At 32.4% G+C, this 26,937-nt stretch overlaps 2 protein-coding genes across 5 annotated transcripts; both read left to right on the top strand.

The window, feature by feature from the left end:
* The first annotated feature begins 487 nt into the window (after positions 1 to 487).
* LOC128205348 (baculoviral IAP repeat-containing protein 2-like) lies at positions 488 to 6,200 on the top strand. 2 transcript variants are annotated; one of them, XM_052906916.1, is made up of 7 exons: positions 488 to 936; positions 1,250 to 1,534; positions 1,742 to 1,878; positions 2,039 to 2,093; positions 2,314 to 2,442; positions 3,481 to 3,567; positions 4,919 to 6,200. In XM_052906916.1, the coding sequence occupies exons 1-7, from the start codon at positions 567 to 569 to the stop codon at positions 5,143 to 5,145; spliced, it is 1,290 nt and encodes a 429-aa protein (XP_052762876.1). In that variant the 5' UTR covers positions 488 to 566; the 3' UTR covers positions 5,146 to 6,200. The 2 variants fall into 2 exon arrangements, with proteins under 2 accessions (XP_052762876.1, XP_052762877.1); XM_052906917.1 differs by having other exon boundaries at positions 489 to 936; positions 1,253 to 1,534.
* A 706-nt stretch (positions 6,201 to 6,906) lies between these two features.
* LOC128205347 (uncharacterized) lies at positions 6,907 to 25,253 on the top strand. Of its 3 annotated transcripts, none has more exons than XM_052906913.1 (15): positions 6,907 to 8,165; positions 10,235 to 10,341; positions 12,838 to 12,920; positions 13,325 to 13,432; positions 13,642 to 13,716; positions 13,956 to 14,343; positions 14,467 to 14,542; positions 14,895 to 15,106; positions 15,268 to 15,447; positions 16,843 to 16,986; positions 18,295 to 18,504; positions 18,791 to 19,120; positions 19,471 to 19,593; positions 19,916 to 19,960; positions 21,114 to 25,253. In XM_052906913.1, the coding sequence occupies exons 3-15, from the start codon at positions 12,867 to 12,869 to the stop codon at positions 21,200 to 21,202; spliced, it is 2,034 nt and encodes a 677-aa protein (XP_052762873.1). In that variant the 5' UTR covers positions 6,907 to 8,165; positions 10,235 to 10,341; positions 12,838 to 12,866; the 3' UTR covers positions 21,203 to 25,253. The 3 variants fall into 3 exon arrangements, with proteins under 3 accessions (XP_052762873.1, XP_052762874.1, XP_052762872.1); XM_052906914.1 differs by lacking the exon at positions 6,907 to 8,165 and having other exon boundaries at positions 9,577 to 10,341; positions 21,114 to 21,161; positions 21,998 to 25,253; XM_052906912.1 differs by lacking the exon at positions 6,907 to 8,165 and having other exon boundaries at positions 9,577 to 10,341.
* The last annotated feature ends 1,684 nt before the right edge of the window (positions 25,254 to 26,937 follow it).

Raw genomic sequence — 26,937 nt, 5'->3', positions numbered from 1 at the left:
GGGTTTTTTACGCCTATTTATGTTTACTATCTGTATTGGAAAGATTTAATTCATAATAACAGGAAATCAATTTAAATGTATTCTATTAACAAACGTTCAATAAAAAAGCGTTCCTTTTCTTGTGTGTAAAAGTAATTTGTACACCGTATTAAACTTCTCGTCCATTGAAAATCGGTCAAAAGCTGCCGCAGCTTTGACGGAATAGGTAGCATTGAATGCCACAAATGTATAAACTAAACTAAATGCGTTAAATTAAGGATAACCGCATTGAAATTTTGAAAGTCGTTATGATATATACGATTGGTAATGATCTTAAATATACGCCTTCATTTTAAAATACATTTGGACCAGGAATGTTTACATTCCAACAATTGTGTTTGCAAACCTCTTAATACATAGCCGTTGATTTTTATTGTTCGACTACACTGTACATAATTTAATCCCATCAACTGTTTTACTTATAATTTACAAATATGCATTTAATTTCAGGGCATGATTTTATCTTTGCAGGTCAAAATCAGAGCGGTTAAACATAACCGATTCATTATATAAAAACGAACACTTCAATGGATAATGCCTTGTGGGATAATCAAATGGTTTCATATCCACCAGAGCATTTGACATCAGCACCGTCGTCCTATTCCAGCAATAGTAGAAATACATCACTAAAGGGTAGATTTGATCAAACAACACAGCCCACAAGCCTTGTGCCACAAGGAGGGTTTGCATACAAGGCGAGCCAGTACCAGTCATTGCCCGTAACCTCAACTCAGATCAAGAACTACCAATATACGACGTTTTCTGCTCCTCTTTCGGGGCCAAAGCAAACGGGTTTATTGGTTCCACCTAAGCATATAAGAAGGGCTGTGGCCGATATTTATACAGTTGCGGTGCAGCCTACGGAAGACCCTCAGAATCAGTCTTGGGAAGAACAAGGTTTGTTATAGAATAGGCCGTACAGTGTATTTCGAAGTGATGAATTTGAAGATTATACCATAATTTCATCTGAACTTACCTACGTTGTATTTTTACTTTTACTAAATGTCCAATATCTTCTATAAACATGCATAGCTCGTGTAACACAGGCTTGCAGATTTTAACTTTTGCTATCAATAAATTGGTAATAATAATTGTTACTTGTAAAACTTAACATGTTTTTAATGTATACTATATTTATTTAACATGGCAGTTGCTGAAGGTTTTCGTAAGAAATTGTCCCTTTGACTACTTTAATCATTTTTATCATTAGTAGCAAAGATTAGACAGACCAGTCCAAAGACGCAGAGACGAACTCAAAACCCTTCATCAACTGCAAGAAACACTGCTTCAGCCAGACAAACACCAAATTCTTCTTCAAGCGCCGTAGTGAGCTCTACAAAGTTTCCAAAATATCCCAATTACACTACAACGGCTTCGCGACTGGACAGTTTTAAAGCTTGTCAAAACATTGCTGCTTCTACACGGCTCTTATCAGAAGCAGGGTTCTTTTTTGCGGGGACGGAGGACTGTACGCGTTGTTTTTATTGTGGGATAGGTGAGTTTAAATATTCCAAATGGATTTAAGAGGTAAAACAATCGAACCATAGGACTAACTTGAGAACAACACATCATCACCATCCGTGGTTTGGGATCAATGATATATAATTAATGCGTGACTATTAAATACATGTGCATGTAGAATAAAGCAGTTCTAAGGAACGCTACAGTTTTGCTATAAATGTATGTTTTTTAATGTTTACAGGATTGCGACATTGGTCAGAGAACGACGATCCTTGGACTGAACATGCTCGGTTTTCGCTTGATTGTAATCACGTGGTTTCGGAGAAAGGGAGGGAATTCGTGAACCTGGTTAAACTTGCACTGGAACTGACGAACGAGGTAATGGAACTAAAACTATTGAACTTCTCATAAAGCGGCATTATGGTCACATACATATAAAAAGATCCATCATCGCCGATAGGTGAAGGTTAATTTTGTAATATGTTGTTATCTTTATGATTGTACTAAATACTTAATATATATATTGCCTAACTTCCAGAAAGAAACAGGAGCAGTGAAATCAGCTGACAATTCTAAATTATCTACACCTAACGGTAAGAAACTGCTTGGATTGAATACTTTTATCATTCTTTTATATAAGATGAAATATAAGTGAAACACATAAACATACGCAAAGTTCATATTTATGATTTATGATTCAATGTCGTTAATACAATGATAAAATTTTCCAAATCGAGACTCCATCTTTTATACAATATATCATGTGATGCAACACCAGTAGCGGTAACAAATATTTATATTATTGTTTTCCAGCTAGGCAAGATTCATCTGCTGATGATATTAACAAATTGATGAAAACAGAAGCAGCTCAAAGTGTATTGCAAAATGATTATAGTGAAGATTTGGTTAGAGAGGCGATTGTGAAAGTCCTGAGATCCAAAGGTACACATATGATTATTTATCTATACATTTTTGAGTGGTTATTTTATAAATGTATAGAATCAGAAAAACTATAGAGAATGCACTATTGTAAACATCATGTCAGTAAGGTCTTTCGTCTGTCCGGTCAAAGTTTCTATGAATATCGATTTTTATTATTTAAAAAAAATCATTTTTTTACACTTTTTTGTTGAAATTTGGCATATTTGTCGACGAATGATTGGTTTTAGTTTGAATTATATACTATTAGATTCAGATGTTAATATGAATATGCGTTTAGCAAAAATTGGAAGTGTTCAAAATTAAACGCTCCAGAGGGATTTTATTATTTGTCTTTTATCCAACTGGTGAAGCTGTTACATTTGGTTGTGCCTAGCAGTTGTTCACTCATTGATGATAACCTTAGGGTATAGAGATACCGATCGTTTTGATCAGCTGATAAACGAACAGTTCTTTTGAAATTTTACTATGATTCTCGTTAAAAAAAATATTTGACGGTGTTGTTTTCGTTCGCTTTGAATATATTTTTATTTCATTAGAATTTGAACACATTTCAAGCCGGCGCTAGGACTTGATACAATGTTGCAGCTATCGTTCCAAGTCATTGTTAAGCATTAGGGTATGCCTCCAGTAAAATGTGCTTTCCATATCTTTTTTAACCTCGTTCTTATTTATGTTTTCCGTTTCCATTTTTCATTCACACATGTTTTTAATATGTCTCAAACCGAGAATTTTGAGAAGAAAAAATGGAAACTTGTCTTAAATTTTGATGTCATTTGTGATTTCAAATGGTATATCTTCCAAAATGTAATTAAATGCTTTGTTCTTCTTATATGTGTATATGGATAACACAAAACTAGACCTTCATGATTAGCTGAATTGCTACTTCATAGCTGAATTTTGGCCACTGTTTATTCAGGTTGCTACACGGAGGGGCGTCATTGTTAGTTTTTGTGTTTTAAGTAAAAAGAATGTATCTACTTCTTAAGTATTCTCACAGACCTTAATATAACTTCTTACCCGTTTAATGAAACATTCTAGGAGCAAACGCCATCACTGGGATGAATCTGATGCAGGAAATACTGACAATGGAAGACGAAAAAGACCTTATTGATGGGAAATCTATGGGTGAGTATTTTGGTGTTAAAGGTATCCGTTATATACCTGTCTGTTTTAATTCCTAGTGACTCTAAATCTGTTTTAAATCATGTAAAAGGGTGTACAGAAAAAGCAAAGGTAACACTAATATAACAAGCAAGCTTCTTTGGCCTCTACAAGCTGCAAAATGATTCATTTCACGTCCTATTTCAGTTGAGATAAAGAACAAAGGTAAACATTCTTACCACTTTATGTATGACGTACGTAACTATTTAAAGATGCACTCTTACTCCCAGATAAGATTTACCACAATTAATAATATTGATTTAATATTCCCAAAAGGATGAATAAATGTCGAAAACAATGTTTTATTTGAAGGATACCGAGTTTAATTCGAAAGAAATGAGCATAAAACACGGTATTTCTACCTTATGAGACTATAGTAGACCACAGAAAATATTTTAGCATTCACCAATCATTTAACATTTTTGCGCTTTCTGCTATTAAATACACGGTTAGAGTATTGTTATCAGTAATTAATATTTTCCATAAATGGAATATTTAGTAAGTAGTTGAAAGTTTATCAGTGAAAATTGATGTTTGTTATACATGTGCATGTATTGATTTTGAATAAGAGTGTCACTTTAAGGTCATTTCTTTTACATTTAATCATGTAATCAGCAAACAATACCCTTTGAAATAGTACAAAAATATATTGGTCCACCTGACATAAGATTGACGCTGGTTAATGAAGCTATCAGAGAACTGGGGCCGAATTCATAAAGCATCTTATGTCATTTCTGAACTTCAGATGATTTCTCATTTTTTCATAGTCAAAGTAAAAGAAATGTTTAAGTGTTTTTAAAATTAAAGTATGTTTTTACAATAAGGTCAATAGAAATAATGTATTTTGGAAACTATTTATTTTTTATTTCAAATGAATTAAGAAATAATAAAAATAGGAAAGTGACTTACTTTAGGAAATGTCTTAAGAAGTTAAATGAATACCGCCTCTAATATTCTTTAATATATTATAGTTTGAGCTAGAATATTGTATACCTTCTGTACCAGTTTAAGACTGTCAGATTATATTGATTTCTTAAGAAGCGACAGTAGTTGATGTTGATTTTCCTGATTCAAGATTGAGTGTCAATTCGTCTGATGACATTCAAGTACACATTTTTATACAAAGATGTTGACTACTTCGCATATGTACATGCATTCATGATCATGTTTATTTTTTAAAATTTTGTACATGTCTTGACGTGTTACTTATTCCTTATATCGATTTATCGGGCTGCGGTTTATGCATAAGATAAAACACATTTTGTTTAGTTCTGCTATAAATGAAGGTATTAAATCAGCTATCTTATATTTACAGATGATGTTCCTTCTGCCATGAAACAAAATATGGCGGCAGTACTTTCCCACGAAAACCAACACCTGCGGGACAAGGCTCTTTGTTCCTATTGTAAGCGGCTTGAAGTTTCCCTCGTGTTTCTGCCATGTGGTCACCTCGTGTCCTGTAACACATGCGGGAACAGACAGAAGTCATGCGTCACGTGTGGCTCAAACGTTAAGGGGACAATTAGGACGTACAAAGCATGAAATGTTCAGCATTAATATTCGATGGAATGTGTAGGCGAAGCCAATAGGACTGATAGTGCGCATACGTATTTGTAAGCTTCAACGACTTCATTTTGTTGACATAGTGCGCATAAAAAGAGTTATTATAATAACCCTGTAACAATCGAAGAACATTGAGTTTCTGATGCTCCATTTATAGATCATGTTTGTGTTATCAGCATTGTGTAATGGTTTAATTTGTTTAAACTTATACTTTGATTTGAGTCTACGGACAGACTTTGCATTTAAAATTTGTACCGAATTCATGAGCTGTTCTTGTTAAATAACATATGCGGGAACAAGCAGAAGTCATGTTTAATGTGTGGTCAGAATAATGAGTCAACTGGGACGTACACAACTTGCAATGTTCAGCATGTGATGGTATATGGGTGGGAAGCAAAAACGACCAATATCAGTGCATTGACGAATTTGAATGATTGAACGATTTCTTTATTCGTCTGCAAGGTGCACAGAAAACAGAGAGATCGTTTTTCTGACACAATCTCACAACTTTTGAAGATACAATATATATTTTTCCGTTAAAAGAAACATGCTATTTCGTGATATGATTTTAAGCAAAATAAAATTGAATTCATGTGAAGAATTGTTCAAAGACTAAATTTGAAATAAAGAATTTATCATTCCTTTTTGTGATATTCTTTGTGCATAATGGTCGTTTAAATTATGCATTTTGTTTACTCATGTGTAATGTTTCCATGTTTTACAAATTGTTTACAAAAATAAATTTATGTCTGTATCTATCTAACATTTTGATCGACGTCAAATTCTTGTATCTTCTAGAAGAGAGTTTGTGTAAAAATTATTTTTGTAACAAAACATTCTAACAATAAACATGTATGTACATTTTGAATAAAAATAAAGAGAAGCATATGCTAATCGCAGTAAACTTTGTCAAATGGTGAGTAATATGTCTGCACGGAAATGACGTATGCTAGACGGGCATTCTCAGGACAGCAACTGAAATTGCTGCCCTTAGGGAAAATGGCTGGTTTGGTGGTTTTGCATAATGCAAGTATTGTGCGTAACAATTTTATTTTATTATTAATGTTATTTTACTAAAATAAAATTACCTAATTACGGAAAACCGTGGTTTTTATTGACTGCTATTATATTGAATGTTATGTGACCATAATTAACCTGTTTCCTGAGCGCAAATTGATGCTTTTCACGTTTGACTGGGATTAAATATCGTAGGGTCGACATCGAAGGATACTAAAAGCACATTACTGATGTAAACAGCGCTAGCATGACATACAGAGAATGTAAAACCAGACGTCATTTTGTTGTTGTTGTAACAATATAATATTAGCAAACTGTGCGTGTTGTGTTGATCAGATCACGTCTGTATTTTAGACATCAAGAAAGGTATTTTTAACTTTATGCCAATTCTGTGTGTTTTAGCTGTACTAGAACATGCAAAAGAAAAATTCATAAGACATTTTAAAACATCATGATATTATTTACTTCGTCCATTTTAAAAATGTAGTCTATGTATATTAATTGTTTCTTTTTCGCAAATGATAGCCATGATACTAAAATTAACTCGTTCGCAAAAGCATGAGATGAATAAAGTAATCCGTATTGCATTTTTATAAATAGCATTCATTGTATTATAAATGACCGATATGCAGTTGTTAATAATACATACAGCACATACTAGGATGTATTTCGAAATTACTACCTGATCATCGACTTCAACTTATGTTAACATGCTAACTTTTATTTACCTATTTCATGAGGGCATTTGTTATCTTGGATTTCCGTATATGGGAAACCAAAATTAGTCATACACATTGACATTTATAAGGTGGCTAATTCGTTTAACGATATCAGAAGATGTATGGATAATGAGAAGGTAAGAATAATTTGATTTTTTCTGATGAGCTGTTTTCTGATCTTCTTTATTCGTTTGTGATGGGAAAGATATGTGATATGTAGTATATGTATATATTCGTTCTTATTCGCATTTAATAGCCATGACACGAACTTATTAGTTCGCGATAGCATACAATGTGAATAAAGTAATACGTAGCGTACTTTTATATATAACATTCCTTGCAATATTAATAATTGATATGATATTGAAAATAATAACTACAGCACATACTAGCATGTATTTCAAAAGTACCACGGTATTATCTACATTGTATGCAAACATGTTGTACCTATATCAGATACCTACTATATACTGTAGACAGATGGCTTTTTAGATTTCTTGAATCCCGCTTTGATTTAACAATATCAGATACCTACTATGTACTGTATATATACATATTCCCATTGGTAAGAACTCTTTTGTATTTTAGCTGTACTAAAATATACAACAGAAATAAGCAAGGTGAATGTAACATAATTCCATCTACGTCGTTTATCTTAAAAACATATGTATATTTATTGTTTTTATTCGTAAATAATAGCCATGTTACACAGTTTATTAGTTCGCCATAGCATTTATGCTCTTAAGTAATCCTATCTGTAAGTTCATATGATTTATACGTTATATATGTAGCATTTCTCGCAATACTAATGATCAATGATTACCACAGCACATATTTTATCATCCACTATCTTAAGTATGTAAACATGTTTTATCTCTGTCATGACCTACATGTGAATATTCTTAATCTGGAATCCCGCTCTATAAAACCCCAAATGAATAATACAAATACACATTAACTTATATAAGGTAGGTATTTTGATATTGTCTGATTTTCTTAATAAAATTGTTATGGAAAAAGTTTTACATAGAACATAAATATGTGTGCATACGTAGATGCAGTTGTGTGTACTTCCATTTATCATATAGAATTTAAATTTTGATGAGCAAGACGTAATTAAATGAAATGATTGAACAAGCCCTTTGTAATCGGCTTTTGAGAAATCAATTTTGAATGTAACAAATGTAAGGTTTATTCTATATATGTGTGTGTGTGTCAGGAGTTAAACAAAAAGTATAACACGGAAAATTTAGTATTTATAAGGTAAGACATATTATCTTCATAAGTATAAATTTTACTTGTCCGCCTCTATTTGTCATTTGGTGTTTCCTCATTTGTTTATGTATGTATTGAAATGAGTGAATAAAGGACACTTGACTTGTTTGATTTGGCTTGAAGAAAACGAAATAAATTTGTCGTCTTTGTTATCAGATATAAATAGAAAGTATTTTACAACATCAAAATAGTTTACATGTAGTTGGGTTAAAAATATTTTGCACGTTGAGTAATTGAGCTTTGTTTAAGTGTGTGTCGATCCAATCAATAAAGTTTTTGAAACAAAACTATGTCATTTGACGTCCAGTTGTTTCATTAGCGCATCAATTAGGTGATGTATATCTGCCATTAGTTAGACGGTGCATATGACACACCAACTATAATAATATTTAAATAAGGCGGCGGTATTGAGCCGCTTCGATCTGAGGGAAGTATATACTTAGTCCCGGCATATGATAATAACGTTCGCTTCTGGATGTTATTTACTCGTAGACTCTAAGATCAGCCACACCCGCTTTCAAACATGTGTACAAACTGGTTTTTACTAATAGTGATTAAAGTATATACACTATCTTATTTTCTGAATGAATATAATAGTATTGTTGTTGAATATGTGACCAAGTTTTTATTTATAAATCAACGCTCATTGTAATAATGAAAATATAGGATTATGGGAATCCATTTTATATATAAGCAGACATGCGACTAAAAATAGAATTTGGAAATAAATTGTCAGATATGTTTACCTCTAGTCTAAGTGGTATAGAAAACGGATGAACACTAATGAATTTTAAATTAAGGAAACCCAAAGTGAAAGAAAGTAATCTGTTAATATCACATTCATATTTGTTTACACGTAGATAACAGTTATTTGTAATGTAGTATTTAAATCTAAAATTTAAAAGCACGACGTGATTTAATAAAATAATTGATCACACCCTTTGTAATTTCAGTTTTAGAAATCGACATTAAAAGTAGCATTCAGTATTTTAAAAATACATATAACGATTATTAATAAATGTGATTTTTAATCCAAGTTTATGTGTCAAAAATGAAATAGTATTACACTGGCAGTTTACTATTAATACTGTATATTGTCAATAGTTGTATTTCGTAAAGTAAGAAAACTAATATATATATATATATATATATATATATATATATATATATATATATATATATATATATATATATATATGTATACTTTTACTCGTTCGGTTCTTCTCATATTTCTAAGAGAGAATTGGAACATGCTATGAAACTACTGCTATGAATCCGTCATAATTGAACGTTAAAATGATTTACTCACACGTTTTTAAATAGCATTGATGTTCATTCAGTAATTGTTTATAATGACCACAGCAAATACTAGCTAGTATTTCAAAAGGTAGGATATGATCCCAATATCAAAAACCTGCTATTGCTTTACACATGTGGATATTATTAACTTTGGAATCCCGATGAAATTTAAATTTATCTTACGCACATTCGCATTTTTAAACATCTTGTATTTATGATATTGGCAGTTTTATATGGACTTTGAAAAGGTAAGAACACTATATTGTTTCCTATTATGCTCTAGTCTGCTTTCACAAAACGTTTTTGTTGGAAAAGGAAATACAGACATACACTAGAAAGTAAAACAAATGTACTTACCAGTTGTAACATTTGTTTATACGTAGATACAGTGTGATATGAAAACTATTAAACAGTTTGTAGGTTTACACACTTTTGTTAAAACAATTCATTTTTGGAGAGCTGTAGGTGATCAAATGAAGTAGGTTGCAGAAACGTTTTGGCACCTTACTTTTTGAAATAAATTTAAAAGGTGAATTTCAGTAATAATAACCTTTTACCTGTTGTACAACGCTTAGTAATTATAACACCTGTATGGTTTTATTACTAAAGTATACAGTATTATTTATTATATGTTACATGACAGTTGTTGGATCCGAGAAACACAATTTATCTGTGATCATTGGATACATGTGCATATAGAATAAAGCAGTTCTTAGGAATTTGTTATACAATAATTAATGTGCTTTTCATTTTTACAGGATTTTGACATTTGTCAGACAAAGACGTTCTCTGTGATCACGTTGTTTCATTGAAGGGGAGAGTATACGTGAACCTGGTTAATCTTGCACTTGAACTGACAAAAGAGGTAATGATGGAATTTCAATAGTTGTTCACATCATAATGTTGCATTGTGGTCACTTACAGATACAAACATATACCATCCCAGATATGTTCAGGTTGATATCAATATGAACAAAGGCGCTGCCTCTACGGGCCTGAAGTATTATTACCGGAAACGTTATAGTAAAGGTTTACAAATTACAACTGGAGTGAAAAGACAACGTTTGTGTTTTGTTAATGCCTCTCATGAATAGTGCTGCGGAAGTCATTTAATTAGAAAGTCATCGGTTGCTATGGTCGATGGTAGTCGGTAAGGGAGGCATTGCTAAGGAAGAAGTTGTTGCTAAAGAAGACAGGGGATGGAAAGAAAGCTATAGCTAGCTATGGATGTAATAAGATACATTCCTCTTCTTCGGGATACATACCAAATACCAAGGGTCTGAGCCTTGTGGTTGAAGAGTAGAATATTTCAAAGATCTCACTTTATAAGTATAAAGAAAACTTTTGACCCCCTGGGCGGAGCAACATTCGACACACATGACATTATTTGAACAATCTTTGTAAAAGACCACTACATGGGGTTGCATTCCAGATAGTAAGTGTCTGGGCGATGCGGTTTTAGGATAGATTTTCAAAGGTTTTGATATGTAAATATATTTATAACATAACTTACGGCGCAGGAGTAATATAACACAATGCAATAATTTTCATATAAAACTAGTTTAATAACTATGCAAATAAGGTAACCGCATCACCGAAAACAGTATTCATACGCGCTGTCAAAAAATGGTAAAGAAGGCTGGGCTTAATCCAAACGAAACACCTAAATAATCACATCACCAGAAATACCTTGTCCAGGATTTGAATTTGAATGACAACAACGTTCCTGCGAATCAGAGTATGCAAACATCGGTACACAAGAATATTGCATCTACAAACAACTTTAGTATAGCCTAATAAAATCCAAATCAACACAAGAAATGGTCCAGAACCCTGTACACCATTAAAAATACACCGTCTTCTTCCTCGCAATATGCTCGAGGTATGCTGTTCGCCAGCAATGCTTGAAATTTCACACATTGTCACAGTCACTGATTCCAGATGATATCCCACTTTTCTGGTGGTTTTTGCAACATGTTTGAAGCTCCGATTCACGGAGGATATGTCCTTGCGCACATCCAATAAAATGACAAAAATCCATGTTGTAATTGACCAGCTACAAAGCGAATTCGAAAGCGACTGTGCGGCTGACTTTTGTTCTTTTACCAAAAACATGTATTCATGCGCTTGATTACTTATGACGTCACGCAGTTATGACAGTGCACTTATTTTTGATTTGGTTGATTTAAATGGATTGCAATATATTTTTTTTGGTGTTTTAAAGTGAAACCTTTGAAAATCAGTTGATAATTGAGGTATGGTTTATGTTTTTTATATTTAATAACAGGATTTTATTTCGGGCTATTTTCTTTCCAGCGGATGAATCATCCCAATAACACACAATGTAAATTATTCGCACTATGACAAGAGAAGTGTATTGAATAAACTTTGACCTAAATTTCGACCATAAATAAGTTCTGTTGAAAATAAAACCTCAAATGAGTGGTTTTTATATCGAATATATTAAACGAGTTCATTTTAAAACAATAAAATCGAAGCTCTGCAAAATAAACACTCATTTGAGATCCTCTATATAAATCCTGGGTTCCCCGAGACGTACCCAGCTTTGATCCAGGGTCATTGTTTGAAAAACATTGGTGAAGGACCACTGCATGAAGCTGCATACAAATATTAACGGTCTGTGCCATACGAATGCATTAAGGATTTACATTCGCTTTTCAAACTAGCACTTGCCATAGAACAGTTAAATATTTTTACATTAACCTAACTTAATTGACGATATGCTATTCGTGTAATAATAATAACTTGTCCCTACCTTTCTAGTGAATTTGCCTTTCTAATTTCAAATGCTTACATCGATTTTATACATGTATTGCTTCATGATATATATGTTATAATCCGAAGAATGGCGCGACTGATTTGTTTTTCATTTTCGGTAATCTGAAATCTAAATAATCTATATTAATGTAGAACTGTGCAGTAGGGCGTCTGTTCATATTTTTGAAACTGACTAAAACTTCATTGTGTAATGTATGTACGTCAATTTGGCACACCGTCGTTCACCAGTATTTATATTGCTTGTGAACCGAGATTATCTATATACTCGTAGTAGTCTGCCAGCTGTTTGTCTGTATAGGCAAGTACATATTATTACGGTATATGTGACTATAGCACTTTTGGTTAGTCAGCCTGTTCATCGTACTGCTTGTAAGTCAGTATATCTGCAGTAGTCATGCAGCTCATCTAAAAGCACCCTTAAAGTATCAAAGACTGCAAACATATTTTAAAGGAAATCTAAACCAAATATTAAGTTTTATAAACCAATATCGATGAAAATAACTTGAATTTGCCAATTGACTTTAACTATTACATGTCATAGCCGTCAATTGGTGCATTGCAGATTAAAGTATCAACTAAACAGACGGAACGATGGACGTGGCAGTAATAGCTAATGATCCAGTTACGAGCTTGAGATACCACAAGGTATATCCTTTAAACTGGTTAATCATTTGTGTGAGTATTAAACATGATGCGCGTGACGTTTCAAACACCATTCCATTAAAAACCATTATCACTGACAAGGCAATCAATTTCCAGTGCTTTCGCGTTCCTCATTATTCTCGCGTACAGCAGTGTGTTCCCTTTTAAAGATTTGGATGATGACACGTTTGCCAAGGTAAATATAAGAATTGGAGAGTGCAAATTTGAAATGTTGTGGCAATAAATAAAGCCTATTCATGAACAATTTCTGTTTGGTAAACATTAGAATAGGAATGAAACGGAATGCTGTGTACTATTTATAACTAGATGTTTAGAGATATATTTTGTCAAGTCAATCAGTCATGACTGCATGACTTTCAACACCTGACATGTTCGTCTATCAATAGAATCAATATGGACACCCAAATCATTCTGGAAATGGCTTGCACCTAATGATGAAAGACCACATAGACGAGTTGCTTGAACTGGTGAAGAAAGCCAGCACACTTTACCAGGTTTACTGTTTCCTTTATACACATACCATTATAAAGAAAACATTTAATTTCAAACAAGTGTTCCAATGCTTAATTTATTTAAGCCAAATGTTTAGAAAGAAAACCCTCACAAAAGACATAAATTTAACATTCCACACATAGCTTTTAATTAATGTTTATGTTAGAGTTTAAATGCATTTTATAAAATAAAGTCATTTTTAATTATTTAGATGATCCTTGATTTTGAGAAATTCTTGGAAGCAAACCTGTTACAACTTGCAGCTAAATTTGAAAGAATCAAAAAGGTAGGATATTGATGTGTCATGTATTATTCAAATAACATCTTTATTTAAACCCGTAAACATTTGTTCCTTATATCGTGTTCTATTGCAATGAGAGGCAAATTCTACCTTAAAATGTCCAATGTGGGCTATAGGCGGGCAGCAGATTAAGGGAATCGAACAGAAAACATGTTTTAAATTATGTTTTGCATGTGTAAAGTGATATATTATAGCGTGGATAAAGCTACATAAATGTATTGCAGTTGACATCACCACAAACACCAGGCCGTCATAACCGTTGTGAAGAAATATCAACAAAAGCACAAGTTGAGGAGTTCAATGAGCAACCTTGTACTGAGTCTGATATTAATCTTCGAATGGAAAAGACGAAACGTACAGAAAAGCTACCGCTGCATGTAGTGTCATTAAGAAGAACTATTAACAGTAAAACACATCAACAAGGAGTTCATTGTTTGAATGGGAAAGATGAGACGAACCATAACCTAGACCAAACCAAACTTAAATACAAGAGTAACGTCAGACATGGAAGAAAGTTTGTCGAAGAAAGGCCTCGAACAAATACTTTGTTAAAGTGTTTAAAAATATTGTTCCTTTCGATTATGTTTTCTTCAGCAGTTGAAGGGTGTTCAGGTAAGAGAATATGATTAATTATTTAAGTAAGCCATCTACTATTCGCTTTTGTATCCGTTTTGAATAAAAACCCATGGCAGGTAGAGAAGGAGGACTTTTGAATGTCTGCAAAATCATTTATAGGGTACGTTCATCGAGCGGCTGCAGTAGGAATGCATGCTTCATTTGACTGCGACATTGAATCAAAGCCCAATTCACGGTTAGTTTTAAAAACTTACGTAGAAAACTAATTATTAATCAGTTAACTACAGATTGTTACACAGTAACCCTCATATAAATCGGAAGGGGAACGTATATTTAAATATATCATTACTAAGCGTTCTTCCATAAACTAAATCATTTAGAACATAATTATTTATAAAATATTAAGTATAAAACATGTTTAAGGTTTGAGCTAGCAATATTGAAAATATTTTGATAAAATTTGCACCAACCATTAATACGTTAGATCAAGGAAACTAACATAATTATATTACGTGTTTCATCTTTTTTATGCTTTATATATGGTTAGAAAGTTAACAGTATAAATGTTAAGACAATGTTGAATACAGGATCTCGTCTGATGAGAATGGGGCTTTAGACTTCAAACGCGTAAAATGGAAAGATGCTGGCGCTTACGACTGCCGAGAATATACGTTCAACCTTGAAGTAACTGCTCTTGTGCCGTTTTTTCAACAAACATCTTTGTCCTACATCCAACTTCGGCCTGAAAAATATCAACACTTATTTATTGAAATGTCTATTCAGCCACATTTAATTGACGGTAAGTTTGAATTTGTTATACTTATTTTTTTCAAAACCGTTGAATTTCAAGTGATTTGTTAAAGGCGATGTATGGTAAAAAAAGTATTAATTCGCATAGCGACTTCGATTTGGTATCTTGTATACTTGATTTCTCATACGTTCTGTTATAACACTTTTCAGGGTTGATATTGTATATTGGAAATGACATCGATGAAAGTCCTGTTGTAACGTTTGGACTACAGGGAGCACAGCCAGTGATGCATATTTTTAAAGGAAATGTTTCAACAGCAATCAAAGGGAAGCAACTCATGTCTAAAAACAAATGGCACACGCTTAGTTTAAAAGTTGATAGGAAAACAGGTGCGATAAGTTCAACAAATCCTTGCGCGATTTAATTTTCAACTCGACTTTTCGAATACTAAGGAGAGCCCTACTATTCACACTTTAGGCGTCCAACATTGGTTAAGGATTTGCATGTTAGCTCTTTTTAGACAATATCTCAGGAAATACATCCTATATTGCATAGGAAATGCAGACACATGTTCCCATCTTTCGAATCTACATAAAACAAATCACGTTAGATATTATAATCTTGCATATTATGAAATAGATGGCCCTTGTTTTTTCGACTTAGAAATTATGGTGAAGGTTTTGTGTGTAAACACATTTAAGTCAATATCTAAGCAAAATGTTTTGCATTGAATTTAAAACACAGGACACTACCAATCCAATATACATTATAAATCAAATTAAAGTGAATATTTCAGCAAGAACATCCTATAAATGCAATGACACATTAGAGATGTGGTCTCAACTTACTTAATCAATCACGTAAGATAACTCAATCTTCTTTATATTGCAAATGTCTCCCTTCTTATTCGATTTACGAATTCTAGTGAAGGTTTCGAATGCAAGCGTACATTGTGCAATATCTCAGGAATTACTTGATGTCCTTGTATTGGGACTTTGTTCAATCGTTTTTAACCATTCAAAATAGTTAATAAACAGGTAAGATAATTCTACTTTGCATACAATTCAACTTATAACATTAATAATCGACTTTAAAATTCTGGTTATGGTTTTGCATGAAAGCACATTTAAAAATTTAATATTTCGGCAAATGCATAATTTATTGCATCGAAACTTTGGACCCATTTGTTGCTAATATTGGCATTTAAGTATTTAAAAATATGTGAAGATATTAGAAAACTACTCGTTGCATTGCATTAAGACATTTTACAATGTTCCTTTAATATCAAACTACTTAATCAATTAAGATAGATACCACTTGAATAAAACTTTATGTAATTGCTTCAAGGAATCCATCCTACTAAACTACACAAGTCAGATAATAATCTTGCATGTAATACCAATGACGGCCCTTAACAAATCGACTGTTGTTTTTTTTAAATGTTACTATAGTTTAGCGCTCTATAATTGTGACAGTTCTTTTACCTCTGGTCAATGAATTTGTTTTAATGTTACTTTGCGACAATGTGCTTAAAACAGCAATATCCATATTATATATTGAGCAAATATAATCTGTCTATAAAAATAGAAGCGTTTATAGACATTAATACAGTTTCGATACCAATTTTGAGTCAATTCGGTAATAGTGAAAGGGGTTGGCATGAAGTTCCCCCAGTCTATATTTTTCCAATATTTCGATCGTCTAAAGATCCCTCCTTCTAAAATAGTAACTTGTTATAACCACAATACTATTATAAACCAAAAAGATTATATTTTTATCGACAGCTACCATGGCGATTGATAAGTTTCCTCCGAATGTGAGAACAGTAGTCGAAGATATTGACTTCAGTGACTGTTCCATGCACATTGGCGCGTTGCCGAACTCAAGTGTACCGCTCAATTTATCAGGACTTTCAGCTGGATTTGTAGGTAAGTTCGACATGTTCTACATACGGTTTAATTGGAATGATATTATTCGATTCAATTCCATTGTTTGTTAATATATATTAAAAAACTGGAAGTTCAGGGATAAACAGTAGCTAAAAATAAGCAAACACTCATTTTAGCATAAGCAAACACTCATTTTATAAGTTCGCTCATATCTACAACAGTACTTATTTGGACTTTGTTATGTGACTTATTGCATTTTTGGTTTATTTGTTACCACCACCATACACAACAAAGACAGCCAACGCCAGCAATGGTCATTGAACAACAGTAATACTAATTTACTTAGAAATTTACAAAAGTAATATGAACATTCAATTACTAAAAATAAAGAATAATGTCAATATATTTGCATAAAAGCTGCACTAATCCTGGTGATTGTGAGTGTCCTCATAATTAAAGCCATATAAAATGATAACCAAACTATACCAGTTCTTTTTAAATCCAACAAGATCAGGAAAGTGTTTCCTTAGATTCAAACTAAGAATATTCAAGAAAATACTACACGCAATTTCTGGATTTTTCTCTCAATTTCTATAGAATCGTGTTTATTCTAAAACATCTATACATGGAATACATAGAAATTTCTAGAACATTCTACAAATATTGCCAAATACATGCTTTAAAATCATGGGGAGGGAGTTTTTAACGAATGTCAGGGTCACCATGCAGATGAAAATATATTATTAAACAAATAATCACTTAGCTTTTAATACATACCCATGTTAAGCATGGTTATTTTGTCCGCTGTGGTTCCTTTTGACATCTTGTTTCCGACGTCTTGTTGTGACGTCTTATTTGTGTCTGAATCAAGCTGCAAAGTTTGGTCAGATTGTAAGAAACAGATACAGATTCCGGTGTATCTGACATTCAATTAAACAATTTAATTTTCATAGAACTCTTTGCAATAACACAGTCTCTTAACATTATAGAAACTCAAACTAAATCTTCGCAACAGAATATTCATATGACTTTTTGTACATTGTTTTAAATCGAATTTTACTTATTGCCCTTTAGTTTAGCATTTCTGTTATACAATTACGAAGTCAACGTTGAACGTTTTGAATACGTTATGTTAAGAAAAAAATAGTATATTGGCTTATCTGTTGATCTTACACTATGTCAATACATGTTAAACATGTGTGAAATTGAGCGCTCACAATCTGGTTTTAAACCTACCAAAATATTTGCTAACTTTTCACTGACCATGTTTTCTCTATTATAAACAAAAATACGTATTTTAAACCGTCGAAATAATGTGTTTGGAAAACTTGGCAATTTCTTCCTCAGGTTATATCAGTGAGTTTAAGCACAATGATCGACTAGTAGACCTTGGATCAGAGGCTCTCTATCTTGTGGGCATAGACCATTACAATGCATGTGCAGAAAATCCCTGTAGGAATTGCACACCAGCAAATGTGAAAGAAGGCTTTGTATGTATCTGCCCAAGAAATGATACGGATACCTATTGCCAAATTGCGCAAAAGGAGTGTTCTCACAGTAAGTGACAATTGACATTAAATAACAAACAGTAAAATACATACAACAATTAACATTCATTTAAGCAACGGACTTGTATATGTGGTTTGTGTTATTGTAACTGATTTAGAATCATGTTAAAATATCAAAATTGTACCATACTTGCATCTCAGTAAAGTAAAACACATTTCAACACAAACTTTGTCACTGCTTTGGGCATGTAATGTTCAAAGTTGGAATTCTTACTGTTAAACCGTAATTGATAAGTCCTTTCTTATACTATATTAACCATAGCTAACCGTTTTAGTTATGTCTGCCAATTTGGAAGAAAATGTTGTCATCACTTGGAAGACGACAGACAGGCATATTACTTACGTCAATGTCAGCAACGAATACATAGGAAGCTGCACGCCGTTGCTCAAAACTGGGTCGTTAGATCACTACGACTTCCAGTTATATAATGTATCGTTTAGCAATGATACTTGTCAGCTTGATATTAACTATCCCGTGTTGATTAAAGCGTTTGGCATCATCAAAATTGAGATTGAATCATCTACAGCAGGTCTGGAAAGTGTGTTTGTCAATGAAAGCAAGGTTATTTGCATGTCATCCTCTGCGGCAGTTGTTTTCATATCAGGTAGACTGTTTCTTATTAAACCATTTGATAGGTATTGTGAGCTGTCGCGCTTGTCAAACGTATACATGTCTTTTCTAAAAAAATATAAACGTAGGTGGATAATACTGTTTTTTATCGTTAATGTAAGCAAGAAGTTTATCCATCAATCATAAAAAAATTAAACACAGATGTATGAAATAGGTAGAACACAGGGTTAGACTGTAGCGTGCTATAGTGGTATGCGAGGCCCCAACATTGTGTCGGCTTTTGGTTTCAACTGCAAACGTGTTATTGGTCCGTAAGCTTTCAATTTTCATTGGCTTGTAATAAATGAAACCATTTATTTTGATCTATTGTCTATTTCATTACAGGCGAACAAGGCGATGTACCAAAGCCATTTGAGACACCACTGCATAATTACTCTTTAGTTATAGGCATTATTGTGGCCATTGTGTTTCTGCTAGCTGTAGGAATCACAATGTTTGTATTTCGAGGTAAGCAAACGCTTTATATATATATGGACCATTTTCTGATGTAATGAAAACAGTATGAGATATATATTATGTATACAAAGTGTTTATTTCCACACAAATCTTCAAAACTGTGCTGTCTTATTGCTGTGTTTAATAAAGAATTAACTGATAGTTTGCAGTTTAAATATTTGTTTTGAACAAGTTTGCTATCAGAACTAACAGCAATCATTGAAACTAGTATAACAATTCAATAGCTTATATTGCAAATCGTCAATCTTAGATATTCAATATGTTCGTTACACATAAATGTTACAATTATTTAGTGTAAATTATTGCGTTTTAGGTAAAGTTCGTTTCTGCAAAGGAGAATCTAAAGAACAGCATGATGGTAATGTTTTTCTTTCTTTCCAAATTTAAGTGTACTCACTTTAAGGCATAACGAAATAACACAGATCATAAGTATAGGCATCTTATTTGAACAGCTTTAGATTTAGAGGGACATTACAATTTGTTTTAAATGGCTGCTCAGTGTAACATGTTCGTTTTTTCTATTTTAAAACAAAAGACAGTGAATCAAAGCGTGTTTATACCATTTTATGCCAATGTCTTCTTACCATCCTTGTAGGTTTTGAAGGTGAATGGTTTGTGATTAAAAAAACATTTGCTTCACGTTTTGGTTTACATTTTCACAACATTGTTTGAACACCTACACCGGATATAGTCACTTTATCAAATACAACCAATCTTGTTTTGCTTATAAAAAACGTAATTTTTTATTTCTAATTTGTTTAAAATTTAGTACCCAAATGGAACCTTCTTCCCGTTAATGGCGTTTAGAGTTTTGATTTTGTACTAGGAATCAGTTTGACTTAAGGTTATACGGAAATATCTACAGTGATCTCTGACAAAGATCTGTATTTCACTTAAAATGGGATTCCATTGAAGAAATAAACACTTTCTTAGCACAACCGTTTGGGCAAACGGTTCTGTAAGTGCATGTACTGTATACCATATGGTTTGCGCTAAAAAAAACCAAAAAAACTTGTTTTCAAGGAAATTGCTGTATTTCGATAACACATTTTTTTTAATTATATTGATTAAAAGTAACCTAAAACTAAACTTTAAAATAAAGATAATTATCAAAATTAAGTTTAATTTAAAAAAAATAAAAATCTGTTTCAGCGTGATTTTCTAAAAAATGAAATTATTTGAGTGTTCAATAAACTGTTTACGTTACTTGTCCCCGAGAACGTTTGTAAGTGACACATAGTATATACGTTGTTTAAATAGAATCTTTAATCTTAAAGCATTTAAATAAGTGTACTTATATCTTCATAACTACGTCAAGCCATACAAATAATGAATAATAAGGAAAACAAAAATATATTTTGTTCCCCTTTTCTGAGGAATTCTGATCAATATTTATATGAAAAACTACAGGAACATGTCAGTTACAGTAGCTATTTTCGACAAGGTGACGATATTCTATTTATTTCGATGTTTGATGGTTTTCTTTCCTTACTTTAACCGCTTCGTTACAGGTGTTCAAGGAAACGGTTCCGAAAACAATCCCCTTGTTCATCAAGCCGGTAAGTCTTGGGCTAAATTCATTTTAACAATACAACTATGAAGATAAGCTCATTGTTCGTTAAACAGGTAAGCGTGTCGTGTTGGCTTACCTCATTTTAATAATATGCCGAATGCAAATTGTCGACACTCGTAGTCATCTGTCAATGGTACGACCACATATCGTCATGTTTGATGTTCATTCCTTAATTGAGTAAATAAATTTGTGTAACTATTTCGAGAGAGTGGTTTTTGGCCTCGGATTACATAAGAAAAAAATATATTAGCTACGAGGCCAAAATTGCCAAGTTAAAAAAGCGCAAATATAACGAATAATTCATTTATCTATACACAAATCATAAGTGTTTTTTGATTATATATTAAATTCAATTAGAAATGAGATTATACTGATAAGCATTAGAATTGAAAGATTATTGCAGAGACCCTATTCTGTTTTTCGCCATTGACAGTTGAAAAAAATGGAACCATTGGAGTCATGGATTATCATTGTGTTGCATAATGTTAATGTTTGAAATTGGTGAAGATATTGTCATGTAACACAGCCCAAAGTATAACCGAAACACATGTATGATGGCAATAAGAATAGCGCTCTTGTTTAAAGAAAAGCTATGAAGTTCATGTTAGCATATGTGCTTGGAATTTTATTGCTGGCCATAACATGGACATCATTAGATGATTGCAGAATTGGTTCACATGTTCAACAATACAATATACATAATGTAACATGCCGAATTACTTCTTGGTGTATAGCTGTTTGTAGCTGTGACTGATGGACCCGTCTAGGATAGTGCATATGGTGCTCTTGATCTCTAATGTTAATTTCTTTCAATTGCTTTAGGAAGAAGGCAAGGGACTCCTTCCTAGGTACAAACTTTCTCCCATCATGTGTTAGCAATAATACAATAATCGAACAGCTGATGGTCTATGTATGGTTTGTTTTGGTTATATGAGTGTTTGATCGATTCTACTGGTCTGAGCCGGTATTCATGAAACATTTTAAGTCATTTCGTGGCACCTTTCTCTAAATTTGAAGAAAATATGAGAAAATCAACCAGTTATAGGTAAAGAAATGACTTATTAATATATATTTAATTAACAATGACGAGCGTTCAGGTGTATTTAACAATTTTGTGTGTCAAATTTAATGAGTTTCACATGAAATAAACTAGGAACATTAAAGGACTAAAACACTTTAACACGATTGCATGTAAAACATGTCAATTCATTTAACATTTATTGTTGTTCGTTCTTTCTAAATAAGTATGATGTTTTTAATATTGGCATTTCTTAATACTTAACATACTTTTCTAAGAGATAATCAAATTTGCAAAACCACATATTATATTTGAAAGTTGGAATTAAATTGCTTAGTAATTTTACAAACGTAATTAATATACCAAAGTATAAGTTTTGCACATTTTTCACTAACTTAAGTGTATTAAAATATTTTACCCAAAGCTTGCTGTCTGCGAAATGTTATTAACATGCATAGTTAGAATGTTCTATAGTATCCATTTTACATGCATTTAACGAAATTGCAAACAACATAAAAGGTAGATAGAACATGTTTATACTAATTACAAATAAATAATTGGGCGGGTTAGGGAGATATTTTTATCTGTCTTAGTTTACATCGTTTCTTAGTTTACATCGTTGAATGATATTAAAGGAGGAGGATCGTGTATAGAATGAGATTTGTTTGTTTCGCTAGAACACATGAAAGAATATTTCTGTCACTGCATTGGTGTTGGCAGTATGACAGTATGATTAAAATTCAGGTATCATTATCGTGATTCTACATTTATAATCTTAACATTTCGAATTTGAACGAACGAGTAACATGTGAAATAGTTCGTTGTCACTCTTATGAAAGGTCTAATAGTAAGTTTATCTTGATTGTCTTAGTTTGTGTTTTATATTATTGCGTGCTATATTATGAACTTAATTCAACTGTGAGGCAAAAATGTTGGCTTTACGGCTAGAGTATACAAGTACACAGCATTCCCAATACGTCATTCCAAAATCAAAAACTGAAGGAAACTTTATAAAAGAGTTTGAATAAACACATTGTTTTATGATCGTTTAATCAACTTTTACAAATTTTAGCTCGAAACTCCAAAGAAAAAGGAAAGCTATACTAACCCTGCGTCGCCGTCGGCTCAGGTTTTGCATGTATTTAGTCAATATCAGAAAATGCTTCAAGTGTTGCATTTGAACCTTAGACAAGTTTTTGCAATCACCCAACCTACTTAATTATTAATCAAATAATGTGAATTAAGCTCTTATTATTCGCCTTAGGAATTCTTGTTACGGTTTTGTATGAAACACGTGCATCAATCAATATCACAACACCATATGATCTTTTGCCCTGCACAGCTGAAATGGGCTCACAACCAACCAACCTACTCAATTGACCAGTAATTTTGTTAAAGGCTTTGTACGAGCTTAAACAATGTTTTAATATTTCAGCAACTTCTTTAGGTATTGTATTGAGGTTTCATCTATCCAATCGACTTAATTTGTCAAGTTAGAAAAAAAAAATATTTGGCCCTTTATTATTTGACTTCATAAATCTGGTTAAGGTTTTGCATGCAAACGTGCATTAATGAATATATCAGCAACTACTTGATGAACTCTATTGACATTTAATACAACGGCTCCAAACCGTCCAACTAACTTATCTAATTAAGTCAGATAGTTATCTTGAATGAAATGCAAACGATGGCCCATTATTATTCGTCTTAAGAATTCTGAATTAAAGTTGTGAAATAGTCGAATAATGGCTTGGTGACAGTTCTTGTAAATAAGGTTTATACTTCAGAAATATTACTTGCATCGCTTAAAATGCCTTCTAAGAATACAATGCACATACTTGTTTTGACAACGTTAATCGGAATATGGCTTTTGAACGTATTCATTGTAAGCGAATTTTAAGTTTATTCAGGGGGTGATTTTATGGACAAAATTGTTTATAAAATATCAATTAAATTGTACATAAACATGATAGAATGTACTCGTTTTTATTTAGCTTACAAAAGATTAAAGTGAAAACCATACACCATCATATAAAAACATAAGACCCATATCCAATGTTTTATCTAAACCATTGTGGTGAATTATCAAAACAGCTGGCATTAGGTAAGTAGTTTTCAACTTTGCCATTGTATATTTATTTTCTTTTTGCATTGAACAAGTGTACCTATATTGTAGCCTTTGTTTATTAATTTTGAGATATACATGTATACAACTGTTGTAGGAATTTCTTTATTTTTTACAGATATATCAATTAAAACATACTTTATAAATATAGATAGTGGTGGCATTATCATATTGCCTTTATGTGACACGGCATAACCGTTTGCTTCTGTCTCATGTCCATTGCTTATTTCATTCCTTTTGTCATTGAACATGTGTATAGATAATGTAGTCTTTGCTTGTTAAGTTTTTATTATATATGTATACAACTGATGTAGGCTGTTGCATTTCTTTATTTTACAGACTATATCAATATATACATACTTTATAAATATCGATAAAGATGGCAATGTCATACTGTCTTTATGTGACAAAGAATAACATTCACTTATTTTGCTTGTCCTTTGTTTATTTCTTTCCTTTATTCATTTGAACAGTGTAAAGGCATTGCAGTCTTTGCTCGTCAATGAATAGTTAGTTATACGTGTATATACCTGATGTAGAATGTAACATTTAACTTCGTTCTCACGTTCATTGTTTAGTTCTTCTCTTTAGGCATTGGACTTATTTATAGGCATTTTATTCTTTTTTCATGATGTCTAAGTTATATAGTTAATGTATAATGTCTCATTCCTTAATTATACAAAATTGTTTCAATAGTTATGGCATTATCGTTAAGTATTTCGTTATCACAGCTTTAATATTTACTTCCTTTTCCTTTTGAGTACCTGTTTCTTATAGTAAGTGAATATAAGAAAATGATTTGTGTATAATCTCTTTAATTATTATTAATACTATTATACTTTATGTCTAAAGTTTAATTAGAAATTGTGTATGAATTTCCACTGTGCTTTTTAAACTGTCATCATTATCTGAAATAAACTAGCAGTGCCACCCATGATGGTCTTCTTTTTTATATCATTTGTATAACTGGTTTTATATCTAGGGACAATCGACTGTACACGGCACCAAGTTCGGTGTGGAGTTTTCTTCAGTCCCCCCCCCCAAAAAAAAAAAAGAGAAAAAAAGATAGAGTCAAATGTCAATTACTGACAAAAAGACGCATTGTGGCATTGAGACGATATGTCTTACTTTTTAAAATTAGAATTATAAAACCCCACTTCAGATACGTACACTCAAATAGAAAATGCTAAGCACGTCATGCACGTTAACATGTCGTGTAGGAACACTTCATGTAAGGGAAATTTCCCTTCGAGCATGTAGACTGGCATGACTCACTTACCTCGTGTTATTGTACCTGCCATCTAAGCCTTGTAGAATGTACACATACCTGGGTGTTATAGTGCACACAATAAAGCCAACATGTACCTGTATAATTAAAATTTTGACAACCTCTAGTGTCAGAGCAAAAACCCGTAATAGATCAGCTACTTACGATCGAACAAAGCAAGAAAGCTTTCCGAAAAACCCGTTTCTGCACTTTTCAAGTTTCCTATTTATTGACTTGGTGTAAAATGCGTGTACAATGATGTAAACGCGTCTAGGCTGTCCCTGTATTGGACACTTTGTTAAATGCGTCCGCCAAATAATCAAGAGCTTGTAGAAATAGTTTACAACAAATATTATCTTTATCATCTTTATTATATAATATACGCATTGAATATACGCAGTGAAACAAAGATAAACAAATAAGACAGAGCAGTATATATTGCCGTTAGCGCAGATACTCCTCGTGTTCTTATATACTATGAAATGAGGCATTTCATTCCATGGGCTTTAGCTGAACAGTTCTAAGTAACACATCAACAAATTTTATCTATTCTTAACGAGTTTTATTTGTTCGTTTGCTTCTGATCTCATGTTAAAAGAAGTGAATCCATGCCAGCAATTAATCCAACATGTGCGAGTTGTGTCATAATTTCAGCACTATTTGAATACGCAAAGTCGAAAGGTTTGTAAATACTTTATTCATTAAAGCATAAGCATGACTACACATTCAGCGATTGTATCAACTCATTACACTGTTATGGGCATTGCGAACATGTAGGTGTTTTTGCAAGTAACATATTTTCTATTTTTATGTCATACCGTGAACAAAGTTAAATAACTGACACAGGTAATCTGAATATCAAAGAACTAAATTATATTCAACTGAAGAAAATGGAGGTTATAAGACACTACATATTAACACATCAATCAGCGACTATTCACTAAACAACTTTCTTAATTTTTCATTCGAAAATCCTTACATCACATTTATTTTTAAAACAGGTACTTTATTTTCTTCATGAAAAGTTTTATTTGAAAATGTTCAATATTTCTCGAGTTAATTCACAAGTCCTAAACCTAAAAAAGAGTCCGATAACTGCTCCGGTACTGTTTGCAAAGCGCAAAGATCCGCCCACTATCTTACATTATTAAGTTTAAGTGAGTCAATGGTCGAGTTAGGGGTTCCCTTTATTTTCGATATCCATTTCTGTTTGATAAAGCATCGAGTGACCCTCGTGGCGTTATCAGATATTATCTGATACTTTATCGTAGTTGTATACGTTTAACTATTAAATCCTAACTGGTACAGAATCAAACAACATCATTGATATTTATTTTATGATTCAAGGGCAA

This window comes from Mya arenaria, chromosome 10 (assembly GCF_026914265.1).
Source record: "Mya arenaria isolate MELC-2E11 chromosome 10, ASM2691426v1".
In the NCBI taxonomy this organism is placed as follows: domain Eukaryota; kingdom Metazoa; phylum Mollusca; class Bivalvia; order Myida; family Myidae; genus Mya; species Mya arenaria.
The sequence above is the reverse complement of the archived record's forward strand: the minus strand, read 5'-3'. Positions and strand labels throughout refer to the sequence as shown.